General features: G+C 41.0%; 1 protein-coding gene and 1 pseudogene across 1 annotated transcript in view; one reads left to right on the plus strand and one right to left on the minus strand.

Annotated features, from left to right (window-relative positions):
* Positions 1-12,498: 12,498 nt before the first annotated feature.
* On the minus strand, positions 12,499-19,699 carry LOC119517287 (annotated as a pseudogene).
* Positions 19,449-20,174, plus strand: part of LOC119517672 (eukaryotic translation initiation factor 3 subunit C) — a 32,081-nt gene continuing 31,355 nt past the window's right edge. Inside the window, exons 1-2 of the mRNA XM_037814577.1 lie at positions 19,449-19,520; positions 19,659-19,798. Of these exons, the coding sequence (XP_037670505.1) occupies positions 19,698-19,798 (101 nt within the window). The 5' untranslated portion in view covers positions 19,449-19,520; positions 19,659-19,697. The remainder of the gene's footprint in view (positions 19,521-19,658; positions 19,799-20,174) is intronic.

Here is a 20,174-nt window from a genome sequence, read left to right on the forward strand (position 1 = left end):
CTTTTTTAAATCAACTGTATGAAAAAAAAAGTTAAAAAGAAAACAAACATACAATAAAAGAACATTTCAAAGAGACCATAACAAGGGAGTAAGAAAAAGACAACTAACCTAAGATAACTGCTTTACTTCCAACCTGTTCCTACTTTACCCCAAGAAAGTTACCTAATATAGCAACATTTCTCTGAACTTGTTCCTACTATATCCATCAGAAATTAACAGACCATAGTCATTCCTGGGCATCCCAAGAAAGTTAAATAGCTTATCTGTTCTTCTTGGATTATTGTACCCCCTTCCTTACTTGCTCTCTATTGCTAGTTCCCCTACATTCTACATTATAAACCATTTGTTTTACATTTTTCAAAGTTCACATTAGTGGTAGCATATAATATTTCTCTTTTTGTGCCTGGCTTATTTCGCTCAGCATTATGTCTTCAAGGTTCATCCATGTTGTCATATGTTTCACCAGATCGTTCCTTCTTACTGCCGCGTAGTATTCCATCGTGTGTATATACCACATTTTATTTATCCACTCATCTGTTGAAGGACATTTGGGTTGTTTCCATCTCTTGGCAATTGTGAATAATGCTGCTATGAACATTGGCGTGCAGATATCTGTTCGTGTCACTGCTTTCCGATCTTCCGGGTATATACCGAGAAGTGCAATCGCTGGATCGAATGGTAGCTCTATATCTAGTTTTCTAAGGAACTGCCAGACTGACTTCCAGAGTGGCTGAACCATTATACAGTCCCACCCACAATGAATAAGAGTTCCAATTTCTCCACATCCCCTCCAGCATTTGTAGTTTCCTGTTTGTTTAATGGCAGCCATTCTAACCGGTGTTAGATGGTATCTCATTGTGGTCTTAATTTGCATCTCTCTAATAGCTAGTGAAGCTGAACATTTTTTCATGTGTTTCTTGGCCATTTGTATTTCCTCTTCAGAGAACTGTCTTTTCATATCTTTTGCCCATTTTATAATTGGGCTGTCTGTACTATTGTCATTGAGTTGTAGGATTTCTTTGTATATGCAAGATATCAGTCTTTTGTCAGATACATGGTTTCCAAAAATTTTTTCCCATTGAGTTGGCTGCCTCTTTACCTTTTTGAGAAATTCCTTTGAGGTGCAGAAACTTCTAAGCTTGAGGAGTTCCCATTTATCTATGTTCTCTTTTGTTCCTTGTGCTTTGGGTGTAAAGTCTAGGAAGTGGCCTCCTAATACAAGGTCTTGAAGATGTTTTCCTACATTATCTTCTAGGAGTTTTATGGTACTTTCTTTTATATTCAGATCTTTGGTCCATTTTGAGTTAATTTTTGTGTAGGGTGTGAGGTAGGGGTCCTCTTTCATTCTTTTGGATATGGATATCCAACTCTCCCAGCCCCATTTGTTGAAAAGACCATTATGGCTCAGTTCAGTGACTTTGGGGGCCTTATCAAAGATCAGTTGGCCATAGATCTGAGGGTCTATCTCTGAATTCTCAATTCGATTCCATTGATCTATATGTCTATCTTTGTGCCAGTACCATGCTGTTTTGGCAACTGTGGCTTTATAATAAGCTTCAAAGTCAGGGAGTGTAAGTCCTCCCACTTCGTTTTTCTTTTTTAGAGTGTCTTTAGCAATTCGAGGCATCTTCCCTTTCCAAATAAATTTGATAACTAGCTTTTCCAAGTCTGCAAAGTAGGTTGTTGGAATTTTGATTGGGATTGCATTGAATCTGTAGATGAGTTTGGGTAGAATTCACATCTTAATGACATTTAGCCTTCCTATCCATGAACATGGAATATTTTTCCATCTTTTAAGGTCCCCTTCTATTTCTTTTAGTAGAGTTATGTAGTTTTCTTTGTATAGGTCTTTTACATCTTTGGTTAAGTTTATTCCTAGGTACTTGATTTTTTTAGTTGCTATTGAAAATGGTAGCTTTTTCTTGAGTGTCTCTTCAGTTTGTTCATTTCTAGCATATAGAAACATTACTGACTTATGTGCATTAATCTTGTATCCCGCTACTTTGCTAAATTTGTTTATTAGCTCTAGTAGCTGTATCGTTGATGTCTCAGGGTTTTCTAGATATAAGATCATATCATCTGCAAAGAATGACAGTTTTACTTCTTCTTTTCCAATTTGGATGCCTTTTATTTCTTTGTCTTGCCGGATTGCCCTGGCTAGCACTTCCAGCACAATGTTGAATAACAGTGGTGACAGCGGGCATCCTTGTCTTGTTCCTGATCTTAGAGGGAAGGCTTTCAGTCTCTCACCATTGAGTACTATGCTGGCTGTGGGTTTTTCATATATGCTCTTTATCATGTTGAGGAAGTTTCCTTCAATTCCTACCTTTTGAAGTGTTTTTATCAAAAAGGGATGTTGGATTTTGTCAAATGCTTTTTCAGCATCTATTGAGATGATCAATTGATTTTTCCCTTTCGAGTTTTTAATGTGTTGTAATACATTGATTGTTTTTCTTATGTTGAACCATCCTTGCATGCCTGGAATGAACCCCACTTGGTCATGGTGTATGATTTTTTTAATGTGTCTTTGGATTCAATTTGCAAGTATTTTGTTGAGGATTTTTGCATCTATATTCATTAGGGAGATTGGCCGGTAGTTTTCCTTTTTTGTAGCATCTTTGCCTGGTTTTGGTATTAGATTGATGTTAGCTTCATAAAATGAGTTAGGTAGTGTTCCATTTTCTTCAATGTTTTGAAAGAGTTTGAGTAAGATTGGTGTCAGTTCTTTCTGGAAAGTTTGGTAGAATTCCCCTGTGAAGCCATCTGGCCCTGGGCATTTATTTGTGGGAAGATTTTTGATGACTGATTGGATCTCTTTGCTTGTGATGGGTTGGTTGAGGTCTTCTATTTCTTCTCTGGTCAGTCTAGGTTGTTCATATGTTTCCAGGAAATAGTCCATTTCTTCTACATTATCCAGTTTGTTGCCATACAGTTGTTCATAATATCCTCTTATAATTTTTTTAATTTCTTCAGGATCTGCAGTTATGTCACCTTTTTCATTCATTATTTTGTTTATATGGGTCTTCTCTCTTTTTGATTTTGTCAGTCTAGCTAGGGGCTTGTCAATCTTGTTGATCTTCTCAAAGAACCAACTTTTGGTGATATTTATCCTTTCTATTGTTTTTTTGTTCTCTATGTCATTTATTTCTGCTTTAATCCTTGTTATTTCTTTTCTTGTACTTGGTTTAGGATTGGTTTGCTGTTCATTTTCTAGCTTCTTCAGTTGATCCATTAGTTCTTTGATTTTGCCTCTTTCTTCCTTTTTAATATATGCGTTTAGTGCTATAAATTTCCCCCTTAGCACTGCTTTTGCTGCATCCCATAGGTTTTGGTATGTTGTGTTCTCATTTTCATTCGTCTCTATATAGGTTGTTGGAATTTTGATTGGGATTGCATTGAATCTGTAGATGACTGGGTAGAATTGACATCTTAATGACATTTAGTCTTCCTATCCATGAACATGGAATATTTTTCCATATTTTAAGGTCCCCTTCTATTTCTATTAGTAGAGTTACGTAGTTTTCTTTGTATAGGTCTTTTACATCTTTGGTTAAGTTTATTCCTAGGTACTTGAGTTTTTTAGTTGCTATTGAAAATGGTAGCTTTTTCTTGAGTGTCTCTTCAGTTTGTTCATTTCTAGCATATAGAAACATTACTGACTTATGTGCATTAATCTTGTATCCCGCTACTTTGCTAAATTTGTTTATTAGCTCTAGTAGCTATATCGTCAATTTCTCAGGGTTTTCAAGATATAAGATCATATGATCTGCAAACAATGACAGTTTTACTTCTTCTTTTCCAATTTGGATGCCTTTTATTTCTTTGTCTTGCCGGATTGCCCTGGCTAGCACTTCCAGCACAATGTCGAATAACAGTGGTGACAGCGGGCATCCTTGTCTTGTTCCTGATCTTAGAGGGAAGGCTTTCAGTCTCTCACCATTGAGTACTATGCTGGCTGTGGGTTTTTCATATATGCTCTTTATCATATTGAGGAAGTTTCCTTCAATTCCTACCTTTTGAAGTGTTTTTATCAAAAAGGGATGTTGGATTTTGTCAAATGCTTTTTCAGCATCTATTGAGATGATCATTTGATTTTTCCCTTTCAAATTTTTAATGTGTTGTAATACATTGATTGATTTTCTTATGTTGAACCATCCTTGCATGCCTGGAATGAACCCCACTTGGTCATGGTGTATGATTTTTTAAATGTGTCTTTGGATTCGATTTGCAAGTATTTTGTTGAGGATTTTTGCATCTATATCCATTAGGGAGATTGGCCGGTAGTTTTCCTTTTTTGTAGCATCTTTGCCTGGTTTTGGTATTAGATTGATGTTAGCTTCATAAAATGAGTTAGGTAGTGTTCCATTTTCTTCAATGTTTTGAAAGAGTTTGAGTAAGATTGGTGTCAGTTCTTTCTGGAAAGTTTGGTAGAATTCCCCTGTGAAGCCATCTGGCCCTGGGCATTTATTTGTGGGAAGATTTTTGATGACTGATTGGATCTCTTTGCTTGTGATGGGTTGATTGAGGTCTTGTATTTCTTCTCTGGTCAGTGTAGGTTGTTCATATGTTTCCAGGAAATTGTCCATTTCCTCCACATTATCCAGTTTGTTGCCATACAGTTGTTCATAGTATCCTCTTATAGTTTTTTAAATTTCTTCAGGATCTGCAGTTATGTCACCCTTTTCATTCATTATTTTGTTTATATGGGTCTTCTCTCTTTTTGATTTTGTCAGTGTAGCTAGGGGCTTGTCAATCTTGTTGATCTTCTTAAAGAACCAACTTTTTGTGATATTTATCCTCTCTATTGTTTTTTGTTCTCTATGTCATTTATTTCTGCTTTAATCCTTGTTATTTCTTTTCTTGTACTTGGTTTAGGATTGGTTTGCTGTTCATTTTCTAGCTTCTTCAGTTGATCCATTAGTTCTTTGATTTTGGCTCTTTCTTCCTTTTTAATATATGCGTTTAGTGCTATAAATTTCCCCCTTAGCACTGCTTTTGCTGCATCCCATAGGTTTTGGTATGTTGTGTTCTCATTTTCATTCGTCTCTATATATTTAGCAATTTCTCTTGCTATTTCTTCTTTAACCCACTGATTGTTTAGGAGTGTGTTGTTTAACCTCCAGGTATTTGTGAATTTTCTAAGTCTCTGATGGTTATTGACTTCTAATTGTATTCCATTGTGGTCAGAGAATGTGCTTTGAATAATTTCAATCTTTTTAAATTTATTGAGGCTTGTTTTATGTCCCAGCATATGATCTATTCTGGAGAAAGTTCCATGAGCACTAGAAAAATATGTGTATCCTGGTGATTTGGGATGTAATGTCCTGTATATGTCTGTTAAATCTAATTCATTTATCAGATTGTTTAGGTTTTCAATTTCCTTATTGGTCTTCTGTCTGGCTGATCTATCTATAGGAGAGAGTACTGTGTTGAAGTCTCCCACAATTATTGTGGAAACATCAATTGCTTCCTTTAGTTTTGCCAGTGTTTCTCTCATGTATTTTGTGGCACCTTGATTGGGTGCATAGACATTTACGATTGTTATTTCTTCTTGCTGAATTGCCCCTTTTATTAGTATGTAGTGGCCTTCTTTGTCTCTCAAAACATCCCTGCATTTGAAGTCTATTTTATCTGAGATTAATATTGCTACACCTGCTTTCTTTTGGCTGTAGCTTGCATGAAATATTTTTTTCCATCCTTTCACTTTCAGTTTCTTTGTGTCCCTGTGTCTAAGATGAGTCTCTTGTATGCAACATATTGATGGTTCATTTTTTTTTTGATCCATTCTGCGAATCTATATCTTTTAATTGGGGAGTTTAATCCATTTACATTCAACGTTATAACCGTGAAGGCATTTCTTGAATCAGCCATCTTATCCTTTGGTTTATGTTTGTCATATATATTTTTCCCCTCTCTCTATTAATATCCTTTATTGTACCCATACCAAATCTCTTTAGTACTGAACCTTTCTCCAAGTCTCTCTGTCCTTTCTTTGTTTCTCTCTCTGTAGGGCTCCCTTTAGTATCTCCAGTAGGGCAGGTCTCTTGTTAGCAAATTCTCTCAGCATTTGTTTGTCTGTGAAAAATTTAAGCTCTCCTTCAAATTTGAAGGAGAGCTTTTCTGGATAAAGTATTCTTGATTGGAAATTTTTCTCACTCAGAATTTTAAATATATCATGCCACTGCCTTCTTGCCTCCATGGTGGCGGCTGAGTAGTCACTACTTAGTCTTATGCTGTTTCCTTTGTATGTGGTGAATTGCTTTTCTCTTGCTACTTTCAGAACTTGCTCCTTCTCTTCCCTGTTTGACAGTGTGATCAGAATATGTCTTGGAGTGGGTTTATTTGGATTTATTCTATTTGGAGTTCGCTGAGCATTTATGATTTGTGTATTTATGTTGTTTAGAAGAGTTGGGAAGTTTTCCCCAACAATTTCTTTGAATACTCTTCCTAGACCTTGACCCTTTTCTTCCCCTTCTGGAACACCAATGAGTCTTATATTCGGACGTTTTATATTATCTATCATATCCCTGAGGTCTGTTTCAATTTTTTCCATTTTTTCCCCCATTCTTTCTTTGATGCTTTCATTTTCCATTCTGCCATCTTCCAGGTCACTGATTTGTTGTTCAACTTCCTCTAGTCTTGTACTATGAGTGTCCAGAATCTTTTTAATTTGGTCAACAGTTTCTTTAATTTCCATAAGATCATCTATTTTTTTATTTAGTCTTGCAATGTCTTCTCTATGCTCTTCTAGGGTCTTCTTGATATCCTTTGTATCCCGTACTATGGTCTCATTGTTCATCTTTAGTTCTTTGAGTAGCTGCTCTAGGTGCTATGTCTCTTCTTGTCTTTTGATTTGGGTGCTTGGGCTTGGGTTATCCATATCGTCTGGTTTTTTCATATGCTTTATAATTTTCTGTTGTTTTTGGCCTCTTGGCACTTGCTGAACTTGATAGGGTTCTTTTAGGATGTGTAGACCAATTGAAGTCCTTATCTCTAATTTATCAGATCTACAGCTTCGTGGAGTACACTTTCTCTAACTAACCAGCAGGTGGTGTCCACGAGCCACCTGTTCTCCACAAGCCAGTTCTCCCCTGCTTTGCCTTTCTGGTGAGTGGGGGAGTGAGTCTTGTGGGGTCCAATTGGTGTACCAAGCTTGCGTGTATAGTTGGTGTTGCCTGCCTGTATATGGGGCATGTTTCTGGGCAGTCAGGGAGGGGGGGTGGCTCTAACAATCAAATCTCCCTGGTGATCCTGGAGTTCTAAAGCTGCCGCAATAGTCTAATCCTTCAGCTCAGTCCTGCCACAGTTTGTCTCTGCCACTGACCCACAAGTCCTTGGTATTGGCGTATGGCTCCTGAGACTTGCAAGTGGGCCCCTCTTCCAGGCCGTGCACCCCCTGTTCCTCTGTTGAGGGATGACTGTGCTATGTCACAGGTGAATGCCGTCCCCCCAGGGCGGTTCTGGTCTGTTGGGCTGTGTAGGGAGGCTCCCAATCTGCTGAAATGATGGCTGAATGGGGCTTTGTTAATTCACACTGCTCTACCTTCCCAACTCTGGGACAATCAGCTGAGGTTGCAGGGAAGGCTAATGTCCATGCCCAGTTTTGTGGTGTGTGCCTGTTATTTGAGGCACTTCTGTCACACTGGGTTGTCTGGGGCAGCTCTGGGCTATGGGTCTGGCGATGGGCAGGAGTGTTTCTTGTCCACCAGGATGATGGCTGTGAGCGGACACCCCCCTTTTCTTGGGAAGTTGTGGTGTTTAGTGAATTTTCTCAGCCACTGGATTATTGCCTTTTGTCTCAGAGCTCTCTTAGTTCTGCTCTTGTCTTGACCTGCCCAAATTGCAAGTCTTTGAGGCTTTCTGTATTGGGCTTCTTAGAGTAATTGTTTTAGAAAAAGAAAAAAGGATTAAAAAAAAAAAGGGCCCTCCTCACAGATCTAATGGGTTACTGAAATGCTAAGAGACAAAGCAATTAGGGCCATTAAGGAAAGGTCCACAGGGCAGAGAGATCAGCTTTTCTTTGGGATTTGCATATGAGCCTCAGGGCCTGAGCTCTGCCTTTCCCCTTTCTATGTTCACCAGAACTCCAAAAATCCTCCGCTTTTATTTTGGAGTTTTTTGTGCTGTTTTTTCCTATGCCTGTCTCCTCTCTGCTGGGCTGGCTGCTCTCAGATTCTCTGGTGTCGTCTCAGTCTATCTATGGCTGGAGTTTGGATTGGTAGAATGAGTTTCCGACAAGGGCTGCCACTGCAGTTCTCCTTTCTCCTTCCCGGAGCTGACAGCCCCTCCTCCCACGGGACTGAGCCTGGCAGGGAGGGGTGCGGGTCCCCTGGCCACAAAAACTTACAGATTTCGCTGATCTCAGCAGTTCCACGTTTTCATGAGTGTTGTATGAAGTATACCCAAAGTCAGATTGCTCTGTGGTCTCCAGTCCACGCAGTTCCTGGCTTTCTACCTACTTTCCTGGAGGAGTAACTAAAACATACAACTCACCAGTCCGCCATCTTGCCCCGCCTCTGACTGCATTTTAAAACTTCACCTTCTGTGTGAGACCTAAGGAAGAGATGTTTATTTGGAGCAAAATTTATATTGTCTGTAGCACACTATCTAATTTAACTTGTATGATCAGTTTATTCAAACATGGTAATTACATGACCCTGAATAGGGAGTGAGGTCTTGTTGGTTTGTACAAGTTAGTGTGATGTCCCTATACATCCCAGAGTAATTTGGGCAGAGAATAAAAATGTATTTGCAAAGTCCCCTTGAGGGACTGGGGAAAAATGTGGACATATTAAACTTCCTCACCTGGGAAATTTCTGATATTCTCAGAAGCATTGGGGACTACCAATTTAATAGCCAAGCCCTCAATCTTGGGGCTTGCCCTTATGAAACTTATTCTTGCAAAGGAGAAGCTGAACCTACTTATAATTATGCCCAAGAGTCACCCCAGAGAACCTCTTTTGTTGCTCTCTCTCTAAGCCAACTCTGCAGGTAAACTCACTGCTCTCCCTGCTTCATGGGACATGATTCTAGACAGGGATAAATCTCCCTGGCAACAAGGGACAGGACTCCTAGGAATGAGCCTGGCCCTGCCATTGTGGGATTGAGACAGCCTTCTTGGACCAAAAGGGGCAAGAGAAATGAAACAAAATGAAGTTTTAGTGGCTGAGAGATTTCAAATAAAGTTGAGAGATCATTCTGGAGGCTATTCTTATGCATTATACAGGTATCCCTTTTTCAGTTTCACTATATTCGAACAGCTAGAAGGAAATACCTGAAACTGTTGAACTGCAATCCAGTAGCCTTGATTCTTAAAGACTGAATAACCATATAGCTTTTATGGTGTATCTGTATAATTGTGAAAACCTTGTGACTGACATGCCCTTTATCCAGTGTATGGACAGATGAGTAAGAAAATAAAGACAAAAAATAAATAATGGGGGGAGGGTAAGGGGTAGGAATGTTTTGGTTGCTCTTTTTTATTTTTATTCTTAATTTTTTTGGAGTAATGAAAATGTTCAAAAATTGGTTGTGCTGATGAATGCACAACTATATGACGATACTGTGAACCACTGTTTGTACATTTTGAATGATTATCTGGTATGTGAATATATATCAATAAAATTGCATAATGAAAACTATGTCATTGCAAGCAGGTGCAAACCTCTGACTATCTTCTAAGGGAATCATGTCTCAGCATTTACATATTGAAATACATATGCTTAATAAAAATTATTTCCTTTTTTTCTCCTTTATAAATATAGTCAGGGCATTATATGTGTGCATATGTATGTATTATAATTACTCCTGATGGGAGTTTAAAATGTACAACCACTTGTAAAATTGCTTGGCAGTATTTTCTAAAGCTGAATATGCACTTGCTTTATGGCCCAGTTACTCCACCCAAGACAATGAGTGTTTATGTCCACCAAAAGACTTGTAAATGAATGTTGATAAAAGTTTTATTCTAACAGCCCAGGAGTGGAAACAACCCAAATCAACAGGAGAAAGAATAAGTACCTTGTGGCAAATTCATTCAATTGAAGAGTAATTCTCAATAAAAAAAGAACAACGTACAGGTACAGGGAAACACATGGATGAATCTCCTTGATGTTATACTTAGTAAAGAAGCCAGACACAAAAGAGGAAGTACTGTATGGTTCTATTTATATAAAGTTCATGAACAGACAAAACTAACAGATTGAGAGAGAAGTCAAAACAGTGATTATGTCCAGGGAGGGTAAAGATTGGGAAAGGGCACAAGGGAACCTTAAGAGGTGCTGGGATGGTTCAATACCTTGATCTGGGTTGCAGTGATGTGGACATGAACAGATTTAAAAGCACCATTGAGCTGTATACAGTAACCTTCAGATTAGTGCACCAGATGAACATGACTGTATGCATGCTACATTTCAATAATAACCATGAACAGAGCACATTACTGAACACCAACTATGTGAGATGCACTGAGACGGATACTGACACATATAAGAAGACACCACCCCTGTCTTCTTTAAGCTCACAGTCTATTTTGTAAAACACACACACACACAGTTAAAAAAAATAAAATAGCATGTGTCAGAAAGATCATAAAGGAAGGGTCTCAAAATATTCGTAATAAAAGGGGGTGCTGGTAAACTAGATGCGTACCCTTTGCTCATAAAGTTGACACCCCTTTTCAACATGAACAGGTTAGGGTGGTCACTGCCTAGACATCCCTGAAGATCAGGAAAGTGAAACTAGAGGAAGGGGTAGCAACAGACAAGATGGAATTTAACAAATGATTATGAAACTGAATCTTTATATAATTTTCTTTTTCTTAGTTGCTAGGGTACTAGAATAGCTAGAAGGAAAGAATTGAAATGGTGGCACTTTAACACATCGCATCCTTTGAAATTTGTTCTATAGCTACTTGTTAAATTGTAATTTGAAAGCCATACCTTTTTGTTATATTTCACATAAAGAAATAACTGAAACCATGTTATTTGGAAATTTCCTATGTATCTACTTGTTAAATCATACTTCGAAAGATATTGCCTTTTGTATGTATGTTATATTTCATAACAAGGAAATATCTGAAACTGTGGAACTGTAACCCACAATATTTTTTGACATCTGCTAACTACTTATTAAATTGCACTTGGAAAGTTATCACTTCTATGTATACATGTTATATTCGACAATTAAAAAAATGACTTAAAAAGGGGCGGGGGGGCTAAGGTCTGACAGAGCCAAGGCCTTAGTGGCTGGATTTGAGTGAGTGAGGAGGAGCCTGGTACCTAGAATTTTAGCCCAGGGAGGAGTGAGTCCTAACCCTAACCCCACCCATCCCCCATGCTTCATCCTCTGTCTTCCCTTAGCCCAGTCCCCTTCCATAATTAAGATGTATCCCACCATGGTGAACATTAGAAAATAAAATAATGCATCCAGAAGAGTCTCCCGTGGCCTGTGAATTAGAAGACCTGGTTTCAGGACCCCACTCTGTCACTCACTTGGCCATCACCTGCGATGTCTTAGTTTTGGTTTTGTCATCTGTGAAATGAGTTCAGTAATAACTGCTTTTCCTGCCTACCTACAAGTTTGTCATGAGTTTCCAATGATTTTTGTTTGCATTAGAAATTACAATTCAAATGTAAGCTATGACTATTGTCTTTCTGCTTGCTAGTTGCCTTATTACGAGCACGCCAAGAGAAGCAATCTGCTAAGAGAAATATGCACTCCCACGTGAACTGGGGACACCAGATTGATCAAAGCACCTCCAGGTGGTGTTTCCTACTCCAGGACCATCCAGGACCTCATCAAAGACCGTGCCTAACAAACTTTACCAGATAAAAACATCCATGTTATACTTGGTTCTGGTTCCAGAGCTTATTTATGCTCACAAAGGATAAAATTCTCAAATAAGCTAAGTCTGCTGTCCTCCTTTCCCATCCACCCTATTCCCAAAACCATATTCTTCCAACTCAGGAACTGTTAGGGTCTAGCTCTAAAACAACAGAGCACTCAATGGTTCTGATGGCTGTGGAATAAGGTTTGGGTTTGAGTACAGGCTAGCAGTGTGACCTTGGGAAAGTCACTTGACCTTGTAGGGTGTCAACATCCTCATCTTATAGTAGAGACAATAATACCTGACTTGCAGGATTGTTGTGAAGATTCAGAAGAGGTAATCATCAATCGGAGTTAGAAAATACAATATGGTACATCATATAATGGAACAATATTCTGCCATTAAAAAGAATAAGATAGATCCATATGCACTGATATAGAAGGAGCTGCAAGATGCATGAATAAGGACATAAAATACAGAAGAACACATAAGTTTGCTATGATTGCATAAGAAAAAGGATGGGATATATATATATATATATATATCCATCCACACACACACCAGATCTAAAAAATATATATGCATATGTATACCTACACACACATATATCCATATCCTTTTATGTATTTATATCTATATATATAGACAGAGATTACACAATAAACTGATAATTGTATTTGGAGAGCAGGAGTAGAAAGGAGATTTATTTTTCTCTGTATATTCTTTTGTACCATTTACATTTCATAACCATGTACACATATTATTTAAAAATAGAGACCATCCATTAGGAAGGGCCTGGCACATACTACATGCTTAAGGGTCTTTATGAATGTACAGTGACCCTTATTCACTACCACCATTATCCTAGGATGCCTAAGTGATTTTTTTTCTTGCTTTTTTCCTCTCAAAATTTTTCAGTTTTTACAAAACTAACAGGGTGGGGGAGGGCAGGGAGCGGAGGAGGGCAGGGAGCAGGGGAGGCAGGCAGCTGCAGGAGGAGGGCTGGGGAGAAGCTCTGCTCTGTCTCCACCTGAGACCCACTAGTCTTTTACCTGCGTGTCAGCATGATGGTCTCCTGCAGCTGTGTTTGCATTGTCTTTGCTCTCCTCCTCAGCCAGCCCCTCAAACATGTTGGCACAGAGCTTCTTCTCCCTTGAGAGCTGCTTGCAGATCTGCTGCTGGCAGTCACCCAGCTGGGCCTTGTTCCTGGGGTAGAGCTGCAGAACCTTCTGGAAGTCAGCCTGTATGCTAGGTCAGAGTTATGCCCATCAGGTGGGCCTCTCCCCTGTAGAAGAGGCCCTTCTCGTTGCTATCCAGTTCCAGGGCCTTGTTGCAGCTTCCAATGGCCCCTGAGAAGGCCTGTAGCTTCAGATGACACATGGCCAGGTTGAGGTGGGAGTCCAGTGGAAGGGTCTGTGCTTTCTGCACTTCCTCATTAGAAAAACGTAACTCATATTCAGCCTGGACACAGTCTTCTTGTACTGCAGGAAAGCTTGCTTGTACCTGTCTTCCTTGATGCACACTATTCTCGGTTCTTTCATGATGTCTCTCTGCTCCAGCTTCTCCTCCACACTCACATCCCAGGACTCCTTGGCCTTCTCAAAACTCTTGAGATGCACTTCATTTTTCAGCACAGCCTGTGGTGGCATCTGGAGCTTTTCCTTCCCAACACTGCCAAAAGTGTTCTCTTTTCTCCATGCCCTGCATGGCTTTCTCCAGCCCCAAAGGGAGACCCAGATGTTCCCCCTCACCCATCTCAAAGCCGAGCCCCTGTGGGGTCAAAGATCTGTCCTTCAGTGCCACCTCCACGTGGCAGAGCCTTTACCTGGACTCTATTCTAAAGACGGTTCTGCCATCTTCATTTTCCCTCAGGTCTTCTCCTTGAACTCAAACAACTTAACTTCAAAAACACAAAGGCATTGAGATGGGGGCGGGGGGGTGATCGTCAGAGGACCGGAAGACTGCCTTTCCTGCACTCCCCCCCACCCCGAACTGTAGGCATATGCACCCCACCTTCATGGTTGCTTCGGAGATGTCCCAAGCCTTTCCCAGGCCAAAGGAGAATCTGTCCTTGCGGACCAGACTGGAGGCAAACTTGGTGCCGTCAAACTCCAGCCGGTGTAGTGGACAAAGACAGGGTCTCCAATCACGGGCGTCTCTGTGCCCGTGCCTTCTTTCTTGGTGACCTGGAGCGCACCTTCGTCGTGTTTGGGGCTGGTGTGCTTTCCCTCCAGGGGCAGCGGCGCCGACCGTTCCCGGCTCTCGGCCGCCTTCAGCCCCTCCGCGGTCCTCCACGCCCCGGGGCGCGCTTGACTTCGGGAGCTGCGGGCCCTGGACGCGCGCCTAGCTCTGCTCGCCGCGGGGGCTGGCTGTTGGGGGTGCGGCGGCCCCGGAGCTGGGAACCCGAATAAGTTTCCGGTACCCCGGGTCCCCTGCTTGTAGCTGAGTTGAGACCAAGTGTGTTTTAATTTTTCTATTCTTTAAAAACAAAGGCGGGGGTGGGCAGCCGCCCGAGGGGAACTGGGGGAGGACGGTGGCCCGCGAGGCTCGTGGCAGCCATGCAGCGGCGATGTCTGGGAGCCAGGGGCGTGCAGGGGTGCAGAGGTCCCGCGGGGCAGGGCGACCTGGGCTTCTGCCTCCCTCGGGCTCCCGAGAAGCAGGCAGTGGCCAGCCCTGGAGGAGGAGCAGCAGCAGATGCGGAGGCTCTGGCTTGTCTCTCTCCTCCCCCTCAGCCTGAACTGGGGGAGGCCAGGCGGCAGGGACTGGAGGGGGTTCCGCTCCTCGGGAGTGGAAATTTTCTTCACCAGGATATGGAGACTGTTCAATTACCAAGAGCACAAAGTTATCATTGTTGGACTGGATAATGTAGGGAAAACTACCATCCTTTACCAATTTACTGTGAATGAAGAAGAGACAGTTGTTAATAATACATGTTTCCTAATGTGGGATATTGGTGGCCAAGAATCTCTTGGTTCTTCCTGGAACACTATACTAACACTGAGTTTGTAATAGTTGTTGTGAACAGTATAGACAGAAAGGGTCTCTGTAGAGAAGAACTGTATAAAATGTTATTGCATGAGGACCTACGAAAAGCTGGATTGCTGATTTTTGCTAATCGAACGAGATGTTAAGAATGTATGACTATAGCAAAAACTGTAGTTTTTGAAACTAAATTTATTAAAGATCACCAGTGGTATATCCAGGCATGCTGTGCTCTTACAAGTGGGGGATTGTGCCAAGGACTTGGATGAATGATGTCATGATTTAAGATTAGATGATCTCTACTGACCTCTTCTCATAGACTTTCTATAAACAAAGTGCTAGACTTTTCCTGAAAGCTGCAAAATTAATGATTTAGATATATTTATAATAAACTGATTTAAACTTTTTCTATAAGAAGAAAAATTAAGACCTCTTATTTGAAAACAAAGATGAAGCCTCACCTTCTAATTGGCTTTCTCATTAGTTCCTTCCAAAGTAAGCTCTTAAAGCTGCGACTGACATTTTTCTCATAATGAACCCTCTCAGGACATTGTGTAGACTGTGGTTAAGTACAAAAGGAGGAAGACATTGTTAACTTTAAGAGCTTTGTTATTAGTATAAACTTCCCCAGTTAAATGTTGTTCTTTCTCTTCTTGTTCTATTAAGCCAAAATACAAATCAGCACAGATATTCAGTTCCCAATATTTTAATGTGTAGTGTTACTTATGAAAATTATTTTGCATAATGTTGTGTATGTATTGTGCATATACCTCAAGTTCAAGTTAATGGCTTTGATTTATGTTCTAAAAAATTTAGTAATGGGAAAATTAATTTATCCTTTGTTGTAACCGTATGTGATGAGTAACCATATGTGATGGCATTGGTGTTAAGTGCTATTTTGTACTTCCCCTTAGGTTCTCTGTATTGTACTAACCCACCCCCAAATCACTGAGCTGCTCTTAAAAAAAGAAAGAAAAAAAAAGGGAAAAAACCTGATGTGTACATATTTTTTTGTTGATCAAATCACGCAGAAACATGTACTGCAACTGAATGAAACGTTTATCAAATTCTTGACTTAAGTGTTACTAATGGGCAGAATTACACAGGAAATAATTATCAGATCATTCTGTGTATAAGTCCGTATTCCATCTATATTACTGAATAAATTTTTGATCCACTAAACAAACAAACTAACAAAGGGGGAGCACCCTGGGCGCGTGCGCCGCGTTCAAGTTGCGCAGATCGCGGCTCCGCTGGCCGCACGAGGCGCGCGGGGCCTCAGCTTCCCGGGTTTACTTCTCGGAGCTGGCGGGGTTCTTGGTGTTTCTCAGGTATCAGTGTTACTATGGTTACCCGCTGCTGACCTACCCGGAGTATCCCATTCTCATTGCACAATATATCATCTTCCTACTCTGTGTTCTTTATATTAGCAGGACGTGAAACAGGCTGCACCTTACTTCGCTGCTTGTCTTCTTGGTTTGTCCTCACTCTGCAGAAGTGGATCATAGATCTGGGAATGAATTTATGTACTTTCATTAGTGTGGCCAGGCAGTTTGCTCAACTCCAGTATGTGTGGAAGACAAGGGACTCGGGAGCTGTGACTGCTCTGACTTGGAGCCTTGCTTCATACACCTGAGTGACAAGAATAGTAACAACTTTAATGACCACCAATGATCTTACAGTTCTTATACTTTTGTGATTATGCCGTCTTTAAATATCTGAGTAACAGGTACAATACTTCACTATCACAAGAAAACCATGGTGAAGACTGAATGACAGATATATTATTCCTACAACCAAAGTGGATTTTGAATAACTGAAACAAAAGGGGAAAAAGCTCATTGCTAAATTAAGGTCTTTTATAAATTTAGTCAATCATTTCAGAACTTTGAGGCAGAAGGCTTCTTAGACTTGAAAGAGCCACTTTAAAACTTGTTTAAAAATGTGTTCTCCACCTCCCCCTCCTTTTCCCCCAGTTCATTAAGTTGTCGTGGGGTTCAGTTTTGAGAAGGCTGGTGACCAATGGCGATAGTCCAAGAAGCCCATTTGAAGAGACCACTTTGATCCTTATTCTTAAAGTCATGACTAAGTTCTCTTCAGAGAGCTAACTTCTCAGCTTTTAAAGTCTTTTAAGAACTAATTCCTCTCCACAACACAACCGATCATGAATGTAATGGGGTTTTGCTGAAAGTCAGAAGTGGGAGTAAAATAAATTGCTAGGGCTCACTTTCTGGGACTGTTTAACTGTAACTGCAGATATAACAGGCTGGCCTTATTGTATATCAAGCATCAACGTGATTGGCTTGAGTTTGTATATCAGTATAGTCCTTAACTTCACACTGTGCCTTTAAATAATTCCCCCAAAAGTTACTATTAACTGTCATCTATACTTATGATGACACAATTTCAACAAATTTTGATTCAACCACAATGCTCCCATTCTACAAAGGGCCACACCTACTAATTTAGTACAAATTACAACTGATCTGGTTCAGGTTGTGTCTTTTGAAAATATATGTGGTAAAGGGTATTGATAGATTGATCCTGCCCAATTCTTATGAATTATAGTATCTTATTCTAAATATGATGTTAAGATTATTGTACACTCTATTTTCCTCTAAAACTCTACAAGCCCTAACATTGAAAAACTAATCTTTTTCTTCTAATTGGATGGTGTTATTCTGTTATATGCAGTAAATAAATGATCTTTATTATTAAAAAAAGTGGGGGACTGCAGCAAATGTGGTATGTGGCAATGTATTAAGCTTTGACAATGCTGAGTTACGGGTACATAGACATTCATTAGAATATTCTCCCTTCTTGTCTCTATGTTTGAGACATTTCACAATAAAAAATAACATTTAAGTCTGTTGGATTGTGACTGGAGGCGGATAGGAGAAGGCAGCTTTTCAGTAATGGCAGTCTGGTCACATTCTATTTCTTGATGTACTGCTGGTTACACTTTTTGAAAATTCATCAAGCTGTCCACTTATGATCTGTTGCTCACCTGAATCTGTGTTATATACTTCAATACAACTTTACTGGAGAAAACCCCTCCCCATTAATTTGAAATTCAACTTAGTAGAGAATTAGTAAAAAGTAAAAAGTTTGGTATGATTTTTCCTTTAAGGATGATCAGGCTCTTGGGAGTAACAGGAAGCCACTCTAAAATCAGTAGCTTTTACTTTAATGTGAATTAAATATGCATTTCTTCTTCTTCATTGACATTGATCATCCTCAGCTCATTCAATCTGCCTTACCCAGGACCCTCAGGTTCCCTTGGCAATTCCTGTTTCTATTTTGGGAGGTGAAGGGGTTGATGTCACAACCAAGTAGATCTGTGGTGTATGGGACAACAGGAATGAGAAAGAGGGAGAGAGAGAGACAGATAGAGAAGGAAGGAGAGAATGAGAGAAGAGAGAACAGGGGAGGCAGGCAACGGTGTGTAGAGAAGCCCTGCCACTTTCTAATCCCAATACACCTGACACTAAATGTGCCCTGAACTTTCTTGCCTCCAGGACTCTGTTCATACTGTTCCCTCTACCTAAAGTGGCCTCCTTTCCCCCCTTATTCTGCTAATTCTCACTTTTCTTTCAGGGAAGCATTGTGCCTGAAAAGCTAAGCACAGGGCTGGGAAAACTGCAAATGCTGAATGAATGAAACAACCATTTAAAATGTAAAACAATCCCTGCTCTGCTATTCCCCCTACTATGAAAGCTTTCCTAATCCACCTAGATTTAAATCCACATGTTTTATCATGGCCTGCATGGTAGATCTGGTACCCCCCCCCCCCCTTGTCTACTTTGAGCATCTTGCTCACTCTGCTGACAGCACACTACCTTCTCTCTATTCCTGGAACCTAGCTAAGCTCATTTCTGCCTCAGGGCCTTTGTACTTTCTGTTCCTTCTGCTAGGAAGGCTCTGTCCCCAGCTGAACTGACTTACGGCTCCCTCCTTCTTTTCGTGGATCTCAGCTCAAATGTCACCTCTTCAGCCTATCCAAAATAATCTTCCTCTCTAACCACTTCAATGACTTTATGGTGCTTATTACTATCTAGATTTACCTTGTATTTGTTTACTTTTTAATTATGTCACTCCACTAGAATGTGAAATCAGAGACCTTGTCTCTTTTGTTCACTGCTGTATCCAGTGCCTAGACACTAATGGTTCATAATAAATGCTCACTAAAAATTGCAGAATAATGAATGAATACTAGCTAGTATTTATTTTGTACAAGGCACTGTCTTAAATGCTTCACATGTACTAAGTCGTTTAATTGTCATAACACCCCTATGAAGTAGGTGCTATCCTTGCCCTTTTTTGTTTAGCGACGGGAAACTGAAGCACACAGAGGTTAAGAAATTTGCCCAACTTCACACAACTAGTAAGTGGCAGAGTCAGGATTCAAATCTAAATAGTCTTACTCGAAGTTTACAAAACACCACTTGGGCCCTTTAAAGAAAGTTAAACTCTTGACCCGGAGATTCTGATTCCGTAATTCAGATGGTGAGGCCCGGGTAACTGCATGTTTTAAAACCAGACGCTAAGGGGCTTCTAGAGCCCAGGTTCCTGTTGCGGCGCGAAGGCCTGTGGGAGTTGTAGTTCGCTAGTGTAGTTCGTTGGCGCCTCCCGGAAGTGATGGTAGGGTACCGCCTTTTTTCTCTGCATTTCCGCTGGGTAGGCTTCGCAGTGTGACTCGTGAGCTCAGGTGGTACGTATTTCTTGGGCCTTGTGGTTCGAGGAGGCGGACCCGGGTCCGAGTACGTGTGGGGACGGTGAAGGATGCGGGTCGAGAGATGGCCCGGTCCCCTTCTCGTGGCCTGTGACGCTCCGACCCTCTCTCTCACAGCTCCGGTCGCGCCTGCCGCAGGCCCTCAACCCCGTCGCCATGTCGCGATTTTTCACCACCGGTTCCGACAGCGAGTCCGAGTCGTCCCTGTCCGGGGAGGAGCTGGTCACCAAACCTGTCGGGGGTAACTACGGCAAACAGTGAGTGAGGGCCTGTGCCTTGGAGCGGTGGTTCGGGCTGGCTATGGAAGGCCGTATATGTGGGAGAGGAATGGCGACTAGGTTCTGAAGATGTTGAGGGTTTAGGGGACCCGAGCAGCGTCGTAAGGACAGCCTTCACGCTTAGAATGCCGGGAAGTGGGAGCCTAGCCACCGGGTGCAAGGCACAGAGAAGTTTCCCGCTGGTTGGGTCTACTGCATCAGCTTTTTAACTGGTCTGCATGTCCACGGCCTCTGTACCTCCTCTTTTCCCTTCTCACACGACGTTGGACTGGTCTTTACCAAAACTCCAAAAGTCATAGTTTCTCTTACCGCCAGGAGAGTCCCAGTGGCCCTTAGCTAATCAAAGAAGGAAGTC

Source organism: Choloepus didactylus, chromosome 21 (assembly GCF_015220235.1).
Source record: "Choloepus didactylus isolate mChoDid1 chromosome 21, mChoDid1.pri, whole genome shotgun sequence".
NCBI lineage: Eukaryota > Metazoa > Chordata > Mammalia > Pilosa > Megalonychidae > Choloepus > Choloepus didactylus.